Raw genomic sequence first — 20,816 nt, 5'->3', positions numbered from 1 at the left:
CTTACATTAAAGTATATTTCATTTGACTTGGACTTGTACATGGACGCTGTACACACATGATAATTTATGACTCCATGAGCACCTGATCTGACACATTGACCATCTCAAAAGGCAAGAATACTGTGGAGTCTGATTCCTCAGTGTCACATTTGTCTATACTGCGACTTGTCTCAGACCTGTCTTAAGTGGTCTTGACTACAGCTTTTCAATTAGTCTCTCAGTGAGATGTTGTGATCACATCTGCCACAAAGGTGAGACAGTCTGACTTGTTTCTGATTAAAATAAAACAGTTTAACAGTTGTTTTCCAAATTATAGCAAAGTTTCTGCCCTGTTTCTACAGATCATACTCAGGAAAAATGCTAGTTGACATCAGGAGTTCAACAGTTAGGACAAGAGGTTTAAAAAGATATTTCAAAGAAAGAGAGACCATGATTTGCCTCTAAAGGCACAAACAGATATATCAGCAAGACAGAATCTAGACATGCTTAGAAGATACCAGACTGGGGCTCTTACCGGCTCTTCCTCTGAATGCTTGAAAGTAAACAAAAGTCAAAGATTAGTGTCAGAATTCAGAAAATGGATCAGTCCAGAGATTTCCATCTTACTTTTGGATCACAGTTTTTATTTCACTAGACACTAGAGTTCTGGTACCCAACAAAAACCTAACACGTCCTGACAAAAGTGTCAGATTTCACGTCGGATTTGGACCATGTGTTTGGGTAAAGCTTTGCGTTGGGCTCTATTTCAGTTATTTCCAAATATGAATCACTTTCAGAAATTTCTGTCTCTCTCTGACTGTTCCAATAATCTGCATCCATTTGTGTTGTTTAAGAAATATTAGCACATTTTCCCCGTGTGCAGGGGGAAAGACACAGTGTGTAGTTGATAACCTGCATTAGCCTGACAAGCTAATGGTCAACAATGGATAAAATAAAGCAAATATTCAGCAACAGATCAGGCTTGTGCCTCACATTTGGAAGAACCAGTTGAGTTCAATCGGGTCAGATCTTAGAATAAGGATAGTCTCAGTTTTTTCATGTTTGTTTTAATATAATATTCTCATGTCATATGTATGCTGAAAGAGTTATGGGTCACTGTAACTCAGGCAAATTAAGTGTGAGCTTCCGAAGTTACACACATGCAGTTACATTTCCTTGTTGAGGTTTGTAATTGAGACAGCACCGGCAGCAAACTTACACAGGACTGCCAGCACGAAGATACCCACTTGCTCAGACTCGTTTAGACTACAGACGCCTTATACTAGCTTCAGCTGAACTCTTTCAACATACACATGTATTAAGATGACGTTTACAGATGTGGACACCTTGGAACTAAGGTGCTCATGTCATCCAGTGCAGCAACATCTAAACGTGTATACATTTCCAAATAACCAGCACTGCCAAAAACCACTGATTACAAGCTAAATGGTCAGTGTATGTACTTAAAATGATTAGACACAATTCAGAGGTTTAGATAAAACAGTATCAGTTATTATCCATCAAATGTATCTAGTTGTAGTATTCAATAAATTGCCCAGCCTGATACTCTTATAGTCACTTGCAGCTCTCAACATTATGCAACATTAAATTCCATATCCTCCATGACTGATAAGTCATGCCTAAAGGGAATATCATATGGTTTAAATAATGATGACAAAATGCAGTCTTATTACACTACAGTTATGCAATATGTTATCCAAACATAAACACTGAGAGATTTATTGTGCAGGAAACTGGGAGACACCAAACCTCTGAGTCACAGGAAGAAAAAGATACTGGGTGGTGTTCTCAGAATTCAGAAATTCCACTCTCTCATGAAAACCACCTTGCTGTTTATGTTTCTGAAATGGAAAATCCATCTCTTATCAGTTCTGGTCCATTCCTGCCCTCCCTTTCTCTCTGCATGTTGTTGAGCCCTCATTACCCTCATCTCTCCTTACTACCCAGGAAAGGCTGCTCTTTGATATGAAGGTACCACAGGGAGCTGGTGAATAGGCTGAGACAAGCAATTTCCAGTTTTTAGTTATAAGCCTTTGACAGTCTTAATCAGGAACCACTGCAACTATACTGAGGTGAACTGTTGCCTTCACTGAACTGATATCATTGCCTCAAAAGGAGATTAGATGTTTGTTAGTGATCCCAAATACAAGAGAGTGTAGTGCAATATCTGAATGGCATGTGCATCCTAACAGAAATAAAAAGAATAACTTGAAATTGTTTTATAATGAGAATCTGTCAAGTTAAACACTTTTAAATACATAACAGTACAATCTTAAGTTGAGGAAACAGCAGTAGCAGTATTAAAATCTACAGCTGAAATTTTAAGTAATTTATCAAATACTTGTGTGTACTTATCTCAAATGTGATGATTTACTGCTTTTCCCTGTGACATATCATTGTTTTGGACTGTTGGTAAAAAGGAACAAGTAATAATAGAATTTGTGATGTAGCATTTTTACAGTGTTCTGCTCTACACATCCATCTATTATCTACACTGCTTATCCTTAAGGTTTCGCAGGGCAGTGGAGCCTATGCCAGCTGACACTGGGTGAGAGTTAGGGCCAGTGTGTCACAGGACTGACTGAGACAAACAACCATTCACACTCACATTCACACCTCCAGGCAATTTAGAGTCAGCAAGTAACCTGCTTGTCTTTGGACTGTGGGAGGAAGCTAGAGAACCTGGAGAGAACCCACACAGGCACAGAGAGAACATGTGAACTCTACACAGAAAAGGGGTTTGAACTTGGAATCTTCTTGCTCTGAGGCGACAGTGCAAACCACTGCACCACTGCGCTGCCCTGCTCTACACTCTCCCTACTGCTACTTCTATTATATTCCTTATTAACAATACCAGGTGAGAAAACTGCGGCACTACATGTACCATATAACATAGGCTGTTAAAGGGACAGCAAGACGTCTTAGTTTATGACAGCCCACTCTTAAAGGGACTGACAAAGCTACCATCAAAGTCAAGTAGAGTTTGGTGATGCTCACCTCATCTCCCTCCTCTGAGTGCTGGGAGAGCTGGTCGTGGTCCATGATGCCAGCCTCGTCCTCCGTGGGCCCGTTACCCACCCGCACACCTCCGAACTTCTGCGTGCCCTGTTGGGTGAGTCCGGTGCATGATGAGGACACGCCTGTTTGCTCTAAAGACTGCTCTAGATTCTCTGCAGGGGTTTCTTCCCTCTTCTGGGACTAGATACAAAAGCCACAAGAGCTGTGTCTAGCTTAAAGCAAGCCTTGGATCGAATGCTTTCTTCTTAATTTGCCCCCATTTGTCAAATAAGACAGGGCACCCAGTACAGTGAGTGAAAGCTTTCATTCCAAAATGAAAAATATCCAACATTTGTCAAACATGACACATTATTTTTAATAAATAAAAGGTACCAAAAACTGAAATGGTATTTTTTTTATCGGTACACCAATAAGTTGACCTGGAGCACCAATCTTTTATTGGAGACCAAAATAATCTCACTGGCTGAGTTAAACCTCAACAAACAGAGTTTTGTCTTTTTGTACAACTTGTAACTGTAAACTTAAAATGGTCAAGAGGAAACTGTGGTCTAACATGTCCTGCTGGTTAATTCAGCTTGTCTATCATGGTTTCAGCAGGCCAGGCAGTTCTGATAACATGAACCTGGAAATCATAACTAGCTAATTTTGATAACGTTAATGCTGCATTAATCAACGTCAGTCAACGTCAGCATTAATGTTTGCCATTCAAGTACTTCAAAACCACTGATGGTAGATGACTGAAAACAAAAACTGCTACTTCATCAGATATGGTGAGCAATTTTTCATTGCAGCTCACTATTTAATACTGGTACTGGTCTTCATTCTGATGGGGCTGCATTTCTTTGAGTTTTAAGACACCCAGCGAGAGCAGGAACTCCAGGCTGCTATATTTCATATATATCTCTATATTTCTAAATAGAACGAAGGAATAAAATGGCAGATCATACACTGTTAGGGTGCGCTCAATCTTTTAAGTATTTCTTGTGAATTTCCCACCAAAATATCAGTGTTTCCAAGGCAGGCTTTAAGCATTTTTCATGGCAACACAACCAACCACATTACACAGTACAATGTGCATTGAAATGAATGGCAGAATAGGAGTGAAAAAAAGGTTATATCAAAGGTTATAATCAAAGGTGGCAATAAAGTTATAGGTGGGGTCTGATCCACATACCAGGTGCTTTTTCCATAGGTGCTGACGCCGAAGCACCATAGTTTTCACAATCAGCATACAGGGTACACATGCAAGGGCAATCAGCACCAACAAAACCTGGATCCCCATCTACAGATTCAAACAGAGAGAGGTTAACAAGGTGTTGGCGATGTGTAGCAGTGATCAGAAGAAGGCTAATTTCCTGAACAGGCTGACTGATCACCTTTATGTCAATACTAAGTCAAGACTGTTCTGCAAAACTGTTTCCAGTGGTTTCAATCTACAACTTCATCAGGCAACAAGAGCAGGAGAACAACACTAACTACAGCAAATGTTCAAACTGATCGGATGTGGTCCTCTGAGATAAACCTTGCTGTAGCTGACTGTCACATTCTGCTTTGCTCTGCTCTCTTTTCCAGCTGCTGTGATTGATCCCTTGTCAATCGCTTGACAAGGGCTAGATGATAGAAACAATATACTGTGAGCAGAGAATGTGAGACAAAACATTCCCTTGATATTATAATGAGAAACTTACTGTTGATAAGGTCCATTGCTTAATCATGGACTAACAGCCAATTACAGTACAGACACAATGCTTTTTTTAAGCCAATTAATCAAGAACAGATAGCTCACTTTCCAAAATGTTGGCTAGTTGAGTTAGCTCATCACAAGCCAAACAGATGGAGGAGACGAACACACACACCGTCAGAACAGAAAGCAATACAACAACCTTAAACATTAAGAGCTGTTGTGGATAAACACACTAATGTGGTATTTTAGCCCCCTTTAACGAAAAACAAAAACAGGTCTAGATGACTTATAGTCCTGCTTGGAGGTGGAGAAGTTAAACATAGGTGCATTTTCTGACTCCACATCCTTGAAGCCTTTTCTGTTGAAAAACCAATATCAGCTCTACAATTGTAGAGTGCAGTGGGGTGGCATGGTGGTGCAGTGGTTAAAACTGTCACCTCACAGCAAGAGGGTTGTGGGCAGAGTCCTCCCTGTCTCTCCGGTACTCGGATACCTCCAACAACTGGTAACTCTAAATTGCCTGTAGGTGTGAAAGTGAGTTTGTCTCTATATGTCAATCCTGTGACAGACTGGCGATCTGTCCTGCCCAGTGTCAGCTGGATTGCTCCAGCCCTCTTAAGAATAAGCAGTATAGATAATGTATGGATGCATTTGTACAGTTGGTTAGAAATGCTTAAGGTGGTCTCTGAAACTGTGGTCACAATGGGTGTGCTATCACCATCATAAGAGGCCATTCTAGCTTGGCACAATGCATGCAAAAATGTGCCTGGACATATATTATGAAGTGTTATCAAACAGTATCATTTGGTTTTACAAGAGAAAAGGCTTCAAGGGTGAATGGTTGGTTTGGAAAATGTACATGTGTTTAATTTTCCCACCTCTTAAAAAGTATAGAGGAACATTCTACCACACAGCAGATGAAAGGGGGTAAGGTAATTTGAAAGACTGTCCTTTAAGTGACCTGTGCTCAAGCCTTATGTGAGCAATAATGCTTTTACGAGTATCAATACACAAGATCCCTGTCCCTGTCCAGTGATGCTGTTCTGTAGCTGAGCCTGACCTCTGACCTCTCTGAAAGAAGGTAAGCCACAAATAATAAAGTGTACTCACAATAAAAATATTGAATTCTTATTGTAATAAACATTATGTTTGTTCTCTATGAGCCACTGTGCACCTCTCTACCAGTGTTCAACCATATTAGTGACAGAAGGAGGGGCAGGAAGATGGGCGAAGCAGAGGGGTGGATGAGGGAGGGAGCACCTGTCCCCTGTAGAGGGGCTTGTTGGTGGGGTCATTGTAGTTGAAGAGACACATGTTGATGAAATGGATGAGCAGGCTGGGGGCGTCCTTGGAGGTGTAGGCGTCATAAGCTGTCCACTTGTAGAAGACCAACAGGACAAGGTATCCAAACAGGCTGGACATGAAGACGATCTCCGGGATGAATCCCAGAAAGATGTTCAGTGGTTTCTTGAAGTATCTGCAGTGCAGAGAAGTCATTTAACAACACAGGCAGAGCAAATTTTACAATACCTCTGCTTGTTGGTGACGGAGAATCAAGGATGGCATTTGGCCTGCAGTGGAAATATCATTAACCAAAGGTAAGGTGAATGGGATGGAGTGTGATGTGACAGTGCTGACGGTGTTAACAAGAAGAGCCTGCATCCTGACAAACCTGATAAACATGCTTCAGTATCAGAATATATCACACTTGATCAGATAAGAATAAGCCTTTTAATTACTAATAAATGTGTAATATATGTGTCAACCTTCAATATTAGCCTTGAGTGTATCACTTACAGGTGGTTGAAGAGACTGAGAGACACTCCAAAGAGCATATGGATAACACCCAGGATCACAGACATCTTCATCTTGAATGAGTTGAGGAAAGTCAGCTTGTTGGTGGCAACATTCCAGATCTGAAGAGACCACATGACAGGGTCAAATGTCTGAGGTTCCAACCAAAGCAATCTGACTGTTCCTTTTAATTGCTGTGCTCTAATATAACCACAAACATATCAGAAACGGTTTACTTAAAATCTGGATTATTTGTTCCTTAATTATTTGTTCTTTCCCCTTATCCCTTAAGTAGTAAAGTTTATCCTGTGGTTCTAACCAGAGGAATTAACTAGGAGCTATTTCTGCTTCTTCTTTTAGTGAGTATGCAGATTTACCGGGTCAATTCCGAGTGGATAAGGTCCATTGAACACACCAGGAACAGCTGGGTCTAACTGCAGAACTGCATTTCCATCAAGTGTCTCAAATCTAGGACAGATCAGCAGGAAATAACTGAATGTTACTGAACTGAAGCAGGTAATTCACATTCTGTGGGTTTTTACACTTTCTTTTACAGATCCAAAGTTTCCTGGTAAGTTTCCTGGGAGCTGGAGACTTTAGAGACAATGTTTAGTGTACATGTCCCAAAAAATTATGCAAATTAGTTACTAGCGTAGCTTAAATAAGTCACTGCATCTGGCTGTTGTTGACCAAGAAAAAGTTCCAGCACATAACAAACATGCTGGAAAGCATAAACAAACAGATACAACTTCTTAACTGAGCTGTAGAGGTGCTAGTAATAGTAGTAGTAGCTGGTAGTAAGAAAGGCTTGACAACTAGGACATCATCAGTCCAAGCAGAGCTGGTTGACTTACGTCCAGTTAGCTCCTTTGGGGCCAAACATGGGCCTGACACTCCAGCCTGAGCCGAACATGTTGAGCGACTTGGAGAAGCAGTCGTTGTAAATGATTCCAGTGTAGACGGAGAAGATCCCCATCAGGAGGATGATGTAGCGTCCAGCAAACACCATGTTAAACATCTACACAGACACACAACAACTTGTTTCAAATGTTATGTTTCCAATATGTGTACTGCGAGATTTAACTGTATTACTGACTTATTTCTTTCTGTACCTCATTGTCACTCTTCTGGGCGAGGAGGCGGCTCTCTCGGATGACCAGGTAGAGGGCAGCACAGGTCATCAGCAAACCGTGACCCATGTCACCAAACATCACCGCAAACAGGAAGGGGAAAGTAATGATGGTGTAGGGAGCTGTAATAAGCGACAGAGAAGAACTGACCATCACACAACAGGGCTCAAACATCAGTAATGATTGTTGAAATTTCCCAACTGCGAGGAACTGCAAATGTTTTGTTGGATCAAGGACACCTCTTTTCATGTGATCAATCTCTGGGATACTGAGATTGACCGATATTTGGAGCCGATATTCATTTGCAGTAAAAGTGAAAATATTGGTGTCAAAATTCTCCAACGCTTAACTTCGTTTAAATGCCTTTAAGCATATGTTTATTAAACAGCTTTTCAGATTTGAAACATGTTAAAGGTTTTTTTTCAATCTTAGACAATAGACATCTTTGTTTTAAAATTCTAAGAAAAAGTGCAGTGAGCTCCCGTTTTCTTATAAACTTTCACTGCTGATTGGCTTTTACCCGTGCCGTGGCTCTGTGCGTAACCAATCAGATGGTGCTGTGGATGGGACAATGCTGGAGCTGCATCAGAGCCAAAATAACCCAGTCAGATTTAAAAAAACAACCGATGCCAAGCATAGGAATTCCTGTACAACCTGGATTGATCTCCCGGTAGTTCCCAATGCCATAGGCATCAACGATGTTCTGGAAGCCTGATGTGAACTTGTTGGTCTTGTTGAAGGTAGGTGGGGTCTGCTTGGTCTGCATCCTGTTGAGGATGGATGGCACGGTCGAGCCACTCCTCTCCTGTTAAAAAAAATCCTCACATATGAGCCACAGGCTGTCCATGCAGGTGGAAGACCAGCTGACTTGCAGAGACATCCACATTACCTCATGACTTTACATTACCAGATATAAGATATTCTATGATTCAAATCATAGGTCAATGTATGAACACTGAGGTCACTGCACACCCTGTTGCTGTGAGTTTTCACAGTCTATTAATTTGCATTCACCATATCTGTAAGAATGACAGCTAATGCTAGCTAGACCTATTCTTTTTTATACTGCAGGGCAAACCCTGCAGTCAGTGTACACAAGCTTCCAATGACTCAGCAAGAAAATATGAACAAAAAAGAAACATTTTGTTCTTAAATTAGCAAGCTAAGCTAACTAGCATCTACTTTATGGGTAAACGCCAATATGAAGATCAAGACCTAGAGTAGATGCTGTTTCCATGTAAATTTACTAACACAGTTTTATTCTCTTCAGCAAAACGGCACAGCTGTAATATTATTATTTTTTCTGTTTTCTTAAACAAAAGTTAAACTTACACAGCTAAACTCTGGTGGCTGACTCGGTATGTCTGGTTGTACTGTATACTCATAATTCTCCAGCAGCAACCTATTCATGTTATCACCTCAACTACTGCAATGCTCTTCTAGTGGGCGGTCCTTCATGGACAGTGAAACCCTTGCAAATGGTCCTAAATGCAGCAGCATGCCTAGTCTTTGATCAGACTAAATGGGTACATGTCAGTCCACATCTCAGTGACCTCCACTGGCGACCCATAACAGCAACATAAAATGTGTCACAATTTAAGAATGTGGAGTGAGAGCTCACAACAACAGGAAGCAGATCAGCAGAGAGCTGCTGAAATAAATTCCAGCCAAAATAAAAGTATAAGATGTAAAAGATGAGAACAAATACATATACAGCCAAACCAACAAAAAAAAAAAAAACACACTCACCGTCCCTCTGCGCAGAGCAAACTGGATGGAGTCTAGGTCCGAGACGGGACACCACACCTCCGCAATAAGACACTTCTGTGTGACGTCGATGTTACAGAGGTTGAGCGTGTGGTAGATGGCCTTCATCTTCCTCACCTTGATGAACCACACCCTCATGGTCTTGGAGGCAGCCTGCAGCACTCGCTGACGGTGGTCCTCGGTTTGGTTCAGAACCTACAGTAGCAGATTTGTTTTAGATTGTGGATCTGTCCGTCAGCACTGGTTTTGGATAGTCTCTCTGTCATATAAACTGACTTTTCATTCTTCTAAATTGCAGGGATTTCTATACTCAGGCCATACGGCAGGCATCAGAAAACAGTAAGGGATCTTGGCATAAGTTTTGTTTTCTTGTAGCATGCAAATGACTATAATCAGGTAATAACTGAATTAAAACAAAATATTTTTTTAATAGAACATGATGTAACCTTTAATAGTGGTTGCATAACCTCTAATCTTAAGGTAACTACATTATAAACTAGTGACTGAAAACCACAAACACATCATCAGACCATAGGTATAATAGGTATATTATAAATATATAACATACTGAACAGGAAAGGATTTAACATCTGATGTAACATCTTTCTACTAAACTTAAAGTTGAGTCTGTGTCAAATTTGACTTCTACAAAACAATCTCAACTCAAAGTCCACTTACTCACTGGTTCCAGAGCTATTGCGCATTTCATATCAGCAGATGGAGTTTGCTCAGGTGACACAGAAATGTGGACGTATAAACACTGGAAAGTTTTAGGAGTTTTGTTTTGTCATGTCACAGATTTAAGACAGCTGACAGGAACACAAGAAGACAATTTTCTTGCATGAGGATGGGCTTGTTTGATTTTTCAAATTTCCTAGTTGAGAAACAAGATCCTCTACCTGGTGACAGCATCACTACTCCTTGCTCTGATTGCACACTGCTGATCAGAAGCTAAGATTCATAAAAAAAAAGACAAAGCATGCATCTTCTGTCACCTCTTTACTATTGGTTGCATGCATTTTAATGCTTATGATCCACAAATTCCTCAGAGACATGGGATCTCCTCTCTGGAGTGTCAGCTAGATGTTTAGAATGTGCACTATTTGTTCTGTACACAGTATCAGAAAATGATCAAACTGAACTGATCTTACAGAACTGGCTCACAGACTCGGGTCACGTTTATGCACAGAATTAAATTTTCTATGTAGACCTGAATAGAATGCTTTATTATAGTAGAGGGTAATGCATTGTATGTGGGTGGCAGTCTCAGACTAGAGAAGACCTCTCAAGCAGAACCAAGGCTTTCTTCCAGGCTTAATATGGGCAAACTTTGGGAAAACCACAACACTGAGACAGGACAAAGGTCTTTCACAGATAAGAATTAATGCACAAGAAAACACCCACCAACACTATGAGGGCTTTTGTAATTTGATTGGAAATAAATTTCATCCAGGAAAACTGAGCAGGAGCCTAAAACACAGACATCCTGCTGTGCAAAGTTTCATTCATTTCTTGTTGTATAGTGGGCAGCAGTGTAACAAAGACTACAAAGACGCTTTGAAAGAACTATTAAATAAAAAAAGAGCTGCACTAATGGTAATGTGGCTTAAATAATAAGCAGGCTTTACCCCAAGGTTAATAGCTTTCCCTCAACTTTAATTCATTTTCAAAACCTCTGACTTTTAAGTTTCTGTATGTGACTCTAACCCATCCTCTGCTGTGACTCTTATGTGTTTGTTTGTATGTTTAGATACAGTAATGCTAGCAGTGGGAGGTAAAGATCCATTATATTGGCAATCGTACCATCTGGAGGTCATCAATGCGGCTATTGACTCCGGCCAGCATCTCCTTCCTCTCCTGTGGCGTCTCTGGACACGGGTAGAGAGAGGCACGGAACCTGGAAAAATACACCCACTATCAGAGGCGACTCACAGACTCTAACACATACATAACACTCCCCATTCACTGAAGTTGTGGGCAGATGAAGATTCCCTACTCTCACTCTTCCCCTAAACTTAACCCAACTGAAATTAGACGTAACCTCTGAATGTAGTCATTTTTTTGTTATACCAAAAGGTCCACTATGGATATAACCATGTCACGGCTTATAAAGTAAACAGATGCAGGACAGCACTCCAAATAGGTTATTCATGCATTACAGGGACATTTTGGTCAGCGGTCCCTCCTCAGCTCACAAACTGGCAAGTGTGTAACAACCAAGTACAGAGGAGCTGTATAAAATAATCAAGGACAACGACGTAGCCAATGTAACCCAAGTGACATTCATTTCAAGAAGGAGTTTGCAACCAAAAAACAACTCTCACCAAACATAAATCATATTACAGAAAGCACACAACAAAAAGCAGGAATGTGTGGGTGTTACTGGCATAATAGATTTAATAGATTTAGCAAAATCTAGGAGGTGACTCAAAGACTTTGTAAACATTGGTGTCAGATGCATAGATATGTCAGAGTTTATGAACCACATTTCTAACAGACTATATATATATATATGTCATATATTCAGTGTGAATTAAGAGTGAATCCAATTTGCAATTTAAATAAACTCAGAATCTCTGAAGAGTGGCCACATCTCCTGCTCAAATAAAAAAACAAATCAATATATCAGCAGTAGGATTCAGTGTACTCAGAAAATTGATTGCCATAATGAATATTCTCAAATCATTTTGAAATAGAAAATACTTTTTTTGTCAAAATTGAATTGAATTAGTTGTTGATGTGGCATACCAGGATAGAGATTAGTGAGACAGACTGTGCATGACAGATTATCAGTTCAACATCACTTTGTTGAAAAGGTCTATCCCTGAGGTAAGATGGTAAAGTCTGAACCAACTTGTTAATGTGGTAATCCACATACTGAGAAATACTTTAGCTTCCATCAATGATCCAATGTCATTTCAGGCTGACTGTCTAAGTATCTTGTATCTCTTCATTATCTTCAGCTCTTTGTTACACAGCTCACCTGTGCTTGGCTGCAACACTGTTGCCAGTTTGCAGACTCTTGTACGTGTTATTTCTTTTTCCTTCTCTTGTACATTGAAAATATGACAAAGCAATATTCAGCTTAATCATATTCTGGGCTTCCAACCTCCAAAATGATGACTAATAATAGTATTAAGCAGAGCCAGGAAGAAGTAATGACTGACTAAAAGTGACACCCACCCCTCGCAGATCTTCTTCACCCTGTTCTTCAGCTGGTCACCTTGGAAGAAGATGATGAATACTGATTTGTGCACTTGGTCTCCCTGTTGGAAAGAGGAGGTAGAAAACTCAGAAAACTCTTATACACTGATATACAAATGACTTTATGTATTTTATTCTGATATCTAAAAATTTAAATTTGCCAATTTCCTACATTTTGGTATGCTTTGTATTTTTGTATGAGTGTATGGTGTTGTTCTGTGTTCTGTGTGCTGACCGTGGTTGGGTCCTCCAGAGGGTCCTCGATTTCTGCCTTCCTTAAGAAGACGTTACCACGACACACCCTCCACAGCATCCTCTCAAAGGTGGGAATCCTCTCCCTGCTAATCACTCCAGCCACAAACCTGTACAGACCAAACATTCAGCAGCTCAGAACAGATAGTAAATAATAAAACTGAATACAGTGCTTACTCAGCTAGCTGTCTGAGTGGAAAGACATGACTAAATTTGATAAAATATGTAGATATGAATGGCAATGACTATTTTTCCTATTCACATCTTGGCCATGGTATTTATGGCTGACTAGCTTACACTGATACCTGACAACTAGTATGGCAACACTAAAACTTAGCAGATCAGTTTTTATCACGTGTCCAGAAGATTCTTTGTAAATTTCATTTTTCAGTCAGATTGGTGGGATCAACTAAGACATTATTAAGTTGATAATTTTTTTGTGTTATGTTTATTGAGAACAAGATTCTTGTCATTACTGGAAAATATGTTTTGGCATCACAACAGTTTTTAAAAAATACTTTCAATATGAAACATAGAGTTTTTATTTGATTATATTGTCTTTCTAACCATTCTGATGAAAGATGCTGCTGACTGGTCAGCTGATGACAGATTAGTCAAAAACATCTTGTGATTAAACATTTCTTTAGTCTAGGGAATGTTTACTCATGACTGCAGTCTAAACCTGTCTGAACATTAACAACTGAACTGAGTTTATTGTAGAATGTAATGCAGCCGTTAAGCTTTACCCTAGTCTGAGCGGGGCCCCGCGGCCCCCTCACTGCCCTCCATCAGGGCTGATGACTCCTCCAGCAGGTTGGGATCCTCCATCTGTCAAAGAAGGAATTAAAGCCCACATTTACTTCCTTTATTAAAGCATATACTGCATGTGCTTATGTTCTTTTAACTGAATGCTCATAGCACTGCTCTGCAGTATTACAGTAATATAAAATCTAAAACTGACATACAACTTTGAATAAACCAGGTTCACTGATGGTATCTTTACAGCTATATATATTAGATAAAATCTAACCTCATCAAAGAACTGCTGTGTTCGACGGAGGATGTGTTTGAGCTCTGTCAGCTCCAGGAAGTTCTTCTTCAGGGCTTCCTGGTTAGTGTTGATCTCCTTCAGTTCATTCTCCAGCTTCTCAAAGGTGGCCTGCCATTCACAAACAACACACACTCACTGTTATGGATTAACTGTGAAAATGATGATTTATCATTTTTGATAGGCATCATATTAATGTTTTTATGCTTATGAATTTGTGGGAAAAGAAAGGTCTGAACTGAACTGACTGATTACCTCTAGATCGATCATGTCCCTGGGAAAAGGCACCTCTGGATTTTCTCCAGTGTCCACAGTTGGGATATTGGCTTTTTTGATCTCCTTCTCCACAAACCCTGTTCAGAAAATCCATGTTTCAACAAATAACCACCGAGAAATAAAGAGAAATAAAGTGAGAAATTAATTCAAGAAAAAGTAATTGAGAAACATTTACTAACTGCCAAAGCTCACTTAAAACAAACACAAAAAAAATATCTGAACTACTATCTTCATTCGGACAGGAGCAATAGGGGATCAGAAACTGAACCTGGAGTGAAATCCATTTAGGAACTACACTGCACATTCACCTGAGTGTTCACTTGTGTCATTACTTACTCAGTTTTCTGTCCATCTCCTCACATCTCCTCACTTCGTTCACAAACTTGCGTTGGAACACGTTTACATCTGGGTTCAGCTGCGAGTGGAAAGAGACACGAAAAAAATGTTTTGACACATTAGTTATCATGGTAAAATTCAAAGTGACAGACTAGCCAGGAAATTTACATTTACAGACTCATTTGACAGATGCTTTTATCCAAAGCAACAAGAGAGGAACAACGCTCAGACTTTGAAGCACTAAGTACTAAATCTGTTCAATAAGACAAAGTGCAAAGAGATCAGGTAAAGAAGCGCACAGTAAGTGCAAGCTTGGCACGTTTGGGTTTTAGAGCTGTTAGGAGAAGAGATGAGCCCCCAAGAAACCTGTTCTGACAGTATTTAGTAGCTTGTTTGGAACCACAAACGAGAACTCAGAGGCCGAGCAGAAGCATGAGCCTGCATGAAAGAGTTCAACTAAATGGCTGCAGACCCAGAGTTCACTCTGTAGGCAGCATTAGTGACTTGCGTTTGATTTGGGTGGCCATGGATAACCAGTGGAGGTCAGTGAGCAGTGGATTGACCCAAACACTCTGCCACATTCTGAAGCATCTAAAGGATTTCACTGTGCGTGCTAGGAGACTCGCTAAAAGGACACTTCAGTAGTCGAGAGAGGTAACTATGACCTGTAGCAAGAGTTGGGTACGTCCAGTCAGGTAGGATTCAAACCAAGAACGTGTTTTACCTAAGATGCACATATCAGAGAGTAGGGATAAAAGGATGTGGTGGTTCACTGTGCCAAAGGTTGCCAGGTCCAGCAAGGTAAGAACCATGGACTGAGCTGCAGCTCAACCCTACCCTTAGGGCTTCTGTCACAGACATAGCTGTTTCAGTGGAGTGGCCACTCTTCAATCCCAACTGATTTGGATCGAGGAGGTCAATCCATGAGAGGAATTCTGAGACCTGTTTGAAAACCCCCTTTCTACAGACTTAGGTAAGAATGGAAGTAACAAGGCCGGCAGACAGCTCTCAGCTTGAGCAGGGTCAAGTGAAGGCTTTTTGAGCAGGGGTGATACCCGAGCCTGTTTGAGTGCAGTTTGGGACGTTCCCAAAGCCAGTCAAGCATTTATCACCTGTGTGATTTCTGGCACAATGGTGGGAGATATGACTTGAAGGAGGTTGGTAGGAATGGGGTCCAGTGGACATGTAGTGGGACAGCTACAAGTAAGGAGTTCTGACCCCTTGATCTCAGTGTTGGTGTGAGTGGACCTGGGTAAACAGAGAAGACTGCTGCATGTTAGGCTTTTTTGCACCTTGCCCTCAGCTATAGGGCTGAGTCAGAGGGATGGTGCACCACTGAATCAAGGAGACAGAGAGAGGCATGTAGTAGGACTGCTACATGCTTGGCTTGAAGGTGCCCTGTTCCCACTAAACTGACTAGGGAGAGTGTTGCACCCCTAACTGAGTCTCTGAGTGGTTCAGGGAATTGGTAACTGATGGCCACCACCCTTTTAGAAGGAGACAAAGCTATCAGCTGAAAGGTTTGTATCTGGTGTGGGTGGTGGAGGATTAAGTAATGCTTTGAAGGTGATCTTATCATTGGAAAATGCAGTTTTGGCAGCACTGCTGCTGGGTAAACATACACTTTTAAAAAGCCTATTTTCACAGGTGTTCTTGCAAAACATTTCTAACATTTCTGGGCAAGACTTTTGAGCTCTGAACCTTGTAATCAAAGTTGTTGGCTATAAATAAGTGATTAAATTATTCACAAATTTCATGTGGTTTGACTTCCTGAGTGTGAATGAATGCTGATGACGGAGGTGTTAATAGTGTCCCTAACAACTGCTTTCTCACTCAGAGACTGAATCCTGCATGTTGTTCTTTTCATTCCCCTCACAAAGTTTTAACTACATACATTTTAAAGTAGACTGTTGAAGGGTTTAGAGGATGATTTTTATGTTCATAGGACAAAAGACTTTTCAAAAAGGTTTGGCAAAATTATATCCATGGGACTGCAGGCTCCAGAGGGTTAAGAGGTAGCACCTGTGTTAAAATTGTGGTCTCCACATGCCCTTTGAACTTGAGAAAATGAACCAAAACTGTGTGATGTTGTGTGTGTGAAGTCTGAAGTCTGTGAAAGACAGGAAACAAGTACTCACATCCTCTCTGACCACTCATGTTTTTACTGGCTTTAATTTTAATGAATGAGATTATTTCTGCTTTCGGAGACGTTCTACAACCAACACATGGCATAGCTTGTGAACGTTTGTACTTACATCTCTAAACTGGACCATGCCCAGTTCTCCCAGCTCGCTGACACAGCAGTAGGCTGCCTCTGACTGGAGAAAGAGCTGCGCCAGGGTCATCTCCTCACTCCTGAATAATTCTCCCATGATGACCACCACACTCCACCTCAACTAGAATGAAGAAATACTGAACACAGGACAGGGAAGATACATAAACTGTTAGATTTCAACATTTTTGGAATAAGTTTGGTTTTTTACACAGTGAACAGGTCAAATCTAAGGATATATATAAAACACCTCATATTTTCTGGGGGAGCTGTTGTCCTTAAACATACATTAGAGCAATACACTTTATTGTCGTATAATGTTTTGTTCTTTACCACAGATTGCACAACAGTACAACACAATGTACTATACCACCCTACACTACTATACTATTCCTCAGCTATCAGACTATACTATGCTACATTAGTTGGCTCTGCTTTATTCTACCTTACATTACTATACTTCTACTAATCTGCCAATTATTTTCTTGCTAGTTATAGTCTCAGTTTAATTTAATTTAATAGGATGAGCCTACTAACAGGTTAAATCAGCCCTGAGTGTATCACTGTGCAACAAAAATGCTGTTCTACGGTACAGTTTACGTATTGTAGCAGACATACAGATTTCAAATGAATATAGGCTACGGTGGGTAAATATTAGAAGATGCTAAAGCTAAATACGGAGGGAAATGGCGCTTGCTGATCAAGGACGCAAGCCTTAGCTCAACAGCAGTGACATGTCCTAAATATTAAGCTGCTAAACTGCAAGTCATGACGATTAATATCCTTAACAAGAGTCATTTATTACAAAGAGCGGCTTCAAAGCCCCAAATCCAGCCTGAAGAGCAGAGCGTCGCTGATGTCGCAGCATCTCTCCTGCTGCATCTCTGCCCTTCACAGCTCAAGGACGCCATGATGCTGCTGGAGTCCGGCCTACAGCTCAGTGTGAGCATCTGTCACACACTGAATGCGTCAACCTTTATCAGTGACACACTATTCATGGCATGTAACGACAAATGCTATGTGTTAATGTTTTTTTTTCCGGTTATAGACAAACAATATGGGCGCATTACAGGCCCAACCAGAAAATAATTTAGGCTTACTCGTTTATGGTAGTAGAAATAGTGGGCTATAACGTTATGACGCTGTCGTAATATATTGCCAGGCAGACCAACTCGATTCATGCGACAAACGTACATTTGATTATGTATCATTAACGAACGTGAAGCGCCATCGAAATAAGGTGTCAAATTATCAGCATCCTCACAGCCCACAAGTCAAAATATCAAGATTCGTAGGTCTATGGTTCATAATTCCTTCGCTGACACAGAGTCTGAAACTCTTAAATAACCTAATTTCACATGAAACATTTTTTTTTTTTTTTTTTAAAACATCCGTTTACTCACTTGTGTAACCTGCAGCTGGTCACTTCCCTCTGGCCTGTCAAAACCTTCTGGATGCTGGGTGCTGTGGTCCAGGATGCTGCGTCAAGTTTAACACAGTCAGCGGAAAATATCACTGAAATTACCATGATTTCAAAATTAAAGCATGATGTCTTTACCTGACGAACACCTTGCAGTTTGTGAAATCGACTCAATAAATTACAATTATACCAATTTATTAAAAATATATATATATATTTTTTACTATTAATCACCTACGGAGTTACTTTTCGTCGTATGAAGTGTCAATAGATTTGTCATTTTGCAATTATTTTGAAAATCCTAACCGGAGGCTTACTTCTAAACATTTCGTCAATTGATCCAGGTCTTTTACAGCCATGACAGAGTGCTTCACTGAGGTAGACATGTACACATCACTACAAAAGGTTAGTATTATAAGAAAAAAACATGAAAACATAGAATTAGGCACAACAACAGTGCAAATGGAGAGTTTTATTTATTCAAACATCAATGTCAATGGGAAACAAACAAACATTTTTATGACCTGTAACAGAAGACAGGCTCAGAAAAGTAGTTTTGCCTTGCCTCTTATAAATAAAGCACAAGAGCTCCATGTATGATCAGGGAGCGGACAGCCCAGGGCTCAGTGCAGGGTAATTACTTGGGACAGAGGCATTATGTGATTGTACTTTAATTCCAGTTTAGCTCTGCTCTGTTACCACACCATGAGAAGGTGAAATGCTCAGATATCTAAGAGAGATAAATCCACCTTGCTGCACAGGTTGTCACATGACAGGTTTTAATATGACTTTAAAATGGCTTCCTGTTCTTCTATTTTACATGTTTATTTAAAGATGTATTGGTAAAATCAGAGTGTGCACGATTACACTGAATGATGATCTTAGCAGTATGCATCATTATTTTACCCATATTTGGACATTTATTTTCACCAAAGTTATTTCAAATTTAATTTGATGCAGACACAAACATGATGTGTCTCATGTTTGACCCACAGACAGGTCAGTGAAGTAAACAAATGCCTTGTATTCCTGTTTTTCCTTTACCTGCTTATGCATGTAATTGTGAGGATAATTGGACTATTAATTGATGTTATGAATTTCTTTGTTTTGGAATGTGAATGACTTTGAAATTGGAGATGGTCTTTACCTGAAATTTGATTTCCACCTGGACATGGAAAATGCTATGTGAGCAATGAGAGTGAACTACAAGAGTAAAGGTGCAGGCCAGAAAACAAAAGCAATGACTTTAAAGAACAAACTATAAACACTATGAATTTCTGTAGAGCTTAGGCAAGCTGTGGAGTCAGTTGACAAATCTCTGTGGCTTCATTACAATAAACAACAACTGTCACATTACATATTGTTATTTCATTTCTTATAAAATTTGATCATAATAGCAGCTTTAATATTCAGTCATGCATTTTTTACAGTCTGTACCATATCAAGCTCTAATTAGATAATTATCATAAACTAACATGACTGTTAGATGCTTATGACACCCAAGTCCTTGTAAAGTAAAGTATTACCAAAACCCCTTCTCTAAAAGTCCTGAGAATAAGGTCTACCAGATGTGGTGGAACAGTTCACAACTGGCCAAGTGTTGAGTCAGTTCTAACGAGTTCCTGTCTAAATTTTCCTCTTACAAACAGCCACAGTAGAGTTTCACCCCCTCTCAGTTCCACATGGTGCAGGGTTTAAACCAGGACACTGGCCAGGCTGCCAGTGAGCAATTTTGGAAACATGGAACTCCCATAATGTACAGAAATGACTGTGGCAGACTTCTACAAGAAACAGCTTTTCAAAGATAGCTTTCCGCCTTATTGCAGGGAGTCATGTGGGTTTCATAACTTGTATGCATTAGAATGTTTTTTCCAAGTGTTTTGGCTTGCTGTGCAGAGCACCACTAACATGCATATGGAATAGGATCTGAATGTAATGACTGAAAGGTGCATTTTGGAAAATGATTTTCCATGGAAAATGACTCTTCAAAATCTTGACCAAAAATATTTAATTCTTGCAGCTGTTGATGTCCATAATTAAAGGTGACCTATTATACTACTTTCAAGCTCTATATTTTTATTCTTATTTTGGGAGTCCAGTTGAGAAGGTTGTTGAAATATGTTTCACAGTTTTAAAAAGTCATTATTTATCTGATATTACCTATGCATGTCTTTCTGGAAAGTTCTTCCATCTCTACACAGGATCTCTGGAGTTCAGCCAGGTTCATCAGGTTCATGGTCACCTCAGTTACCATGGCACTTCTCCCCTGATTGCTCAGTTTGGCCAGGCAACCAGTTCTAGGAAGAATCCTGGTTGTTTGAAACTCTACCATGTCAGTTACAGAGCTCTTGGTTTTGTAGCTCTCCTCAGATCTGTGCCTCAACACAATCCTGTCTCAGAGCTCTGCAGACAGGTCCTCCAGTCAAGGTGTAGAAACATCCCAAAGAAGATCCAGAGAAATGTGAGGCACCTGAGCTAAATTTCAAGTATGATAACAAAGGGTCTGAATGGATGTAATATTTCATTCATTCTAAAATTCTGTTTTCACTTCATCATTATGGGATATTGAGCATAGACTGATGAGTAAAATATGAATGTGAATTCAATTTTAGCAT

The 20,816-nt window shown here is 40.1% G+C and overlaps 1 protein-coding gene across 1 annotated transcript in view; it reads right to left on the bottom strand.

Annotated features, from left to right (window-relative positions):
* LOC108876799 (V-type proton ATPase 116 kDa subunit a 1-like) overlaps nt 1–18,270 on the bottom strand; it is a 28,136-nt gene extending 9,866 nt beyond the window's left edge. Inside the window, 20 exon segments of the mRNA XM_018666539.2 lie at nt 515–532; nt 2,998–3,198; nt 4,193–4,300; nt 5,963–6,179; nt 6,500–6,618; nt 6,874–6,964; nt 7,351–7,514; nt 7,609–7,748; nt 8,281–8,431; nt 9,376–9,588; nt 11,197–11,290; nt 12,577–12,659; nt 12,833–12,959; nt 13,596–13,623; nt 13,626–13,677; nt 13,880–14,008; nt 14,153–14,250; nt 14,510–14,588; nt 16,765–16,921; nt 18,185–18,270. Coding sequence (XP_018522055.1) covers nt 515–532; nt 2,998–3,198; nt 4,193–4,300; nt 5,963–6,179; nt 6,500–6,618; nt 6,874–6,964; nt 7,351–7,514; nt 7,609–7,748; nt 8,281–8,431; nt 9,376–9,588; nt 11,197–11,290; nt 12,577–12,659; nt 12,833–12,959; nt 13,596–13,623; nt 13,626–13,677; nt 13,880–14,008; nt 14,153–14,250; nt 14,510–14,588; nt 16,765–16,881 — 2,229 coding nt within the window. The 5' untranslated portion in view covers nt 16,882–16,921; nt 18,185–18,270.
* Nucleotides 18,271–20,816: the final 2,546 nt, after the last annotated feature.

The sequence above is a fragment of the Lates calcarifer genome, unplaced genomic scaffold (assembly GCF_001640805.2).
Source record: "Lates calcarifer isolate ASB-BC8 unplaced genomic scaffold, TLL_Latcal_v3 _unitig_5786_quiver_433, whole genome shotgun sequence".
NCBI classification, from domain to species: domain Eukaryota; kingdom Metazoa; phylum Chordata; class Actinopteri; family Centropomidae; genus Lates; species Lates calcarifer.
Note: the sequence above shows the minus strand (reverse complement) of the source record. Positions and strands in the feature narration are given on the sequence as shown.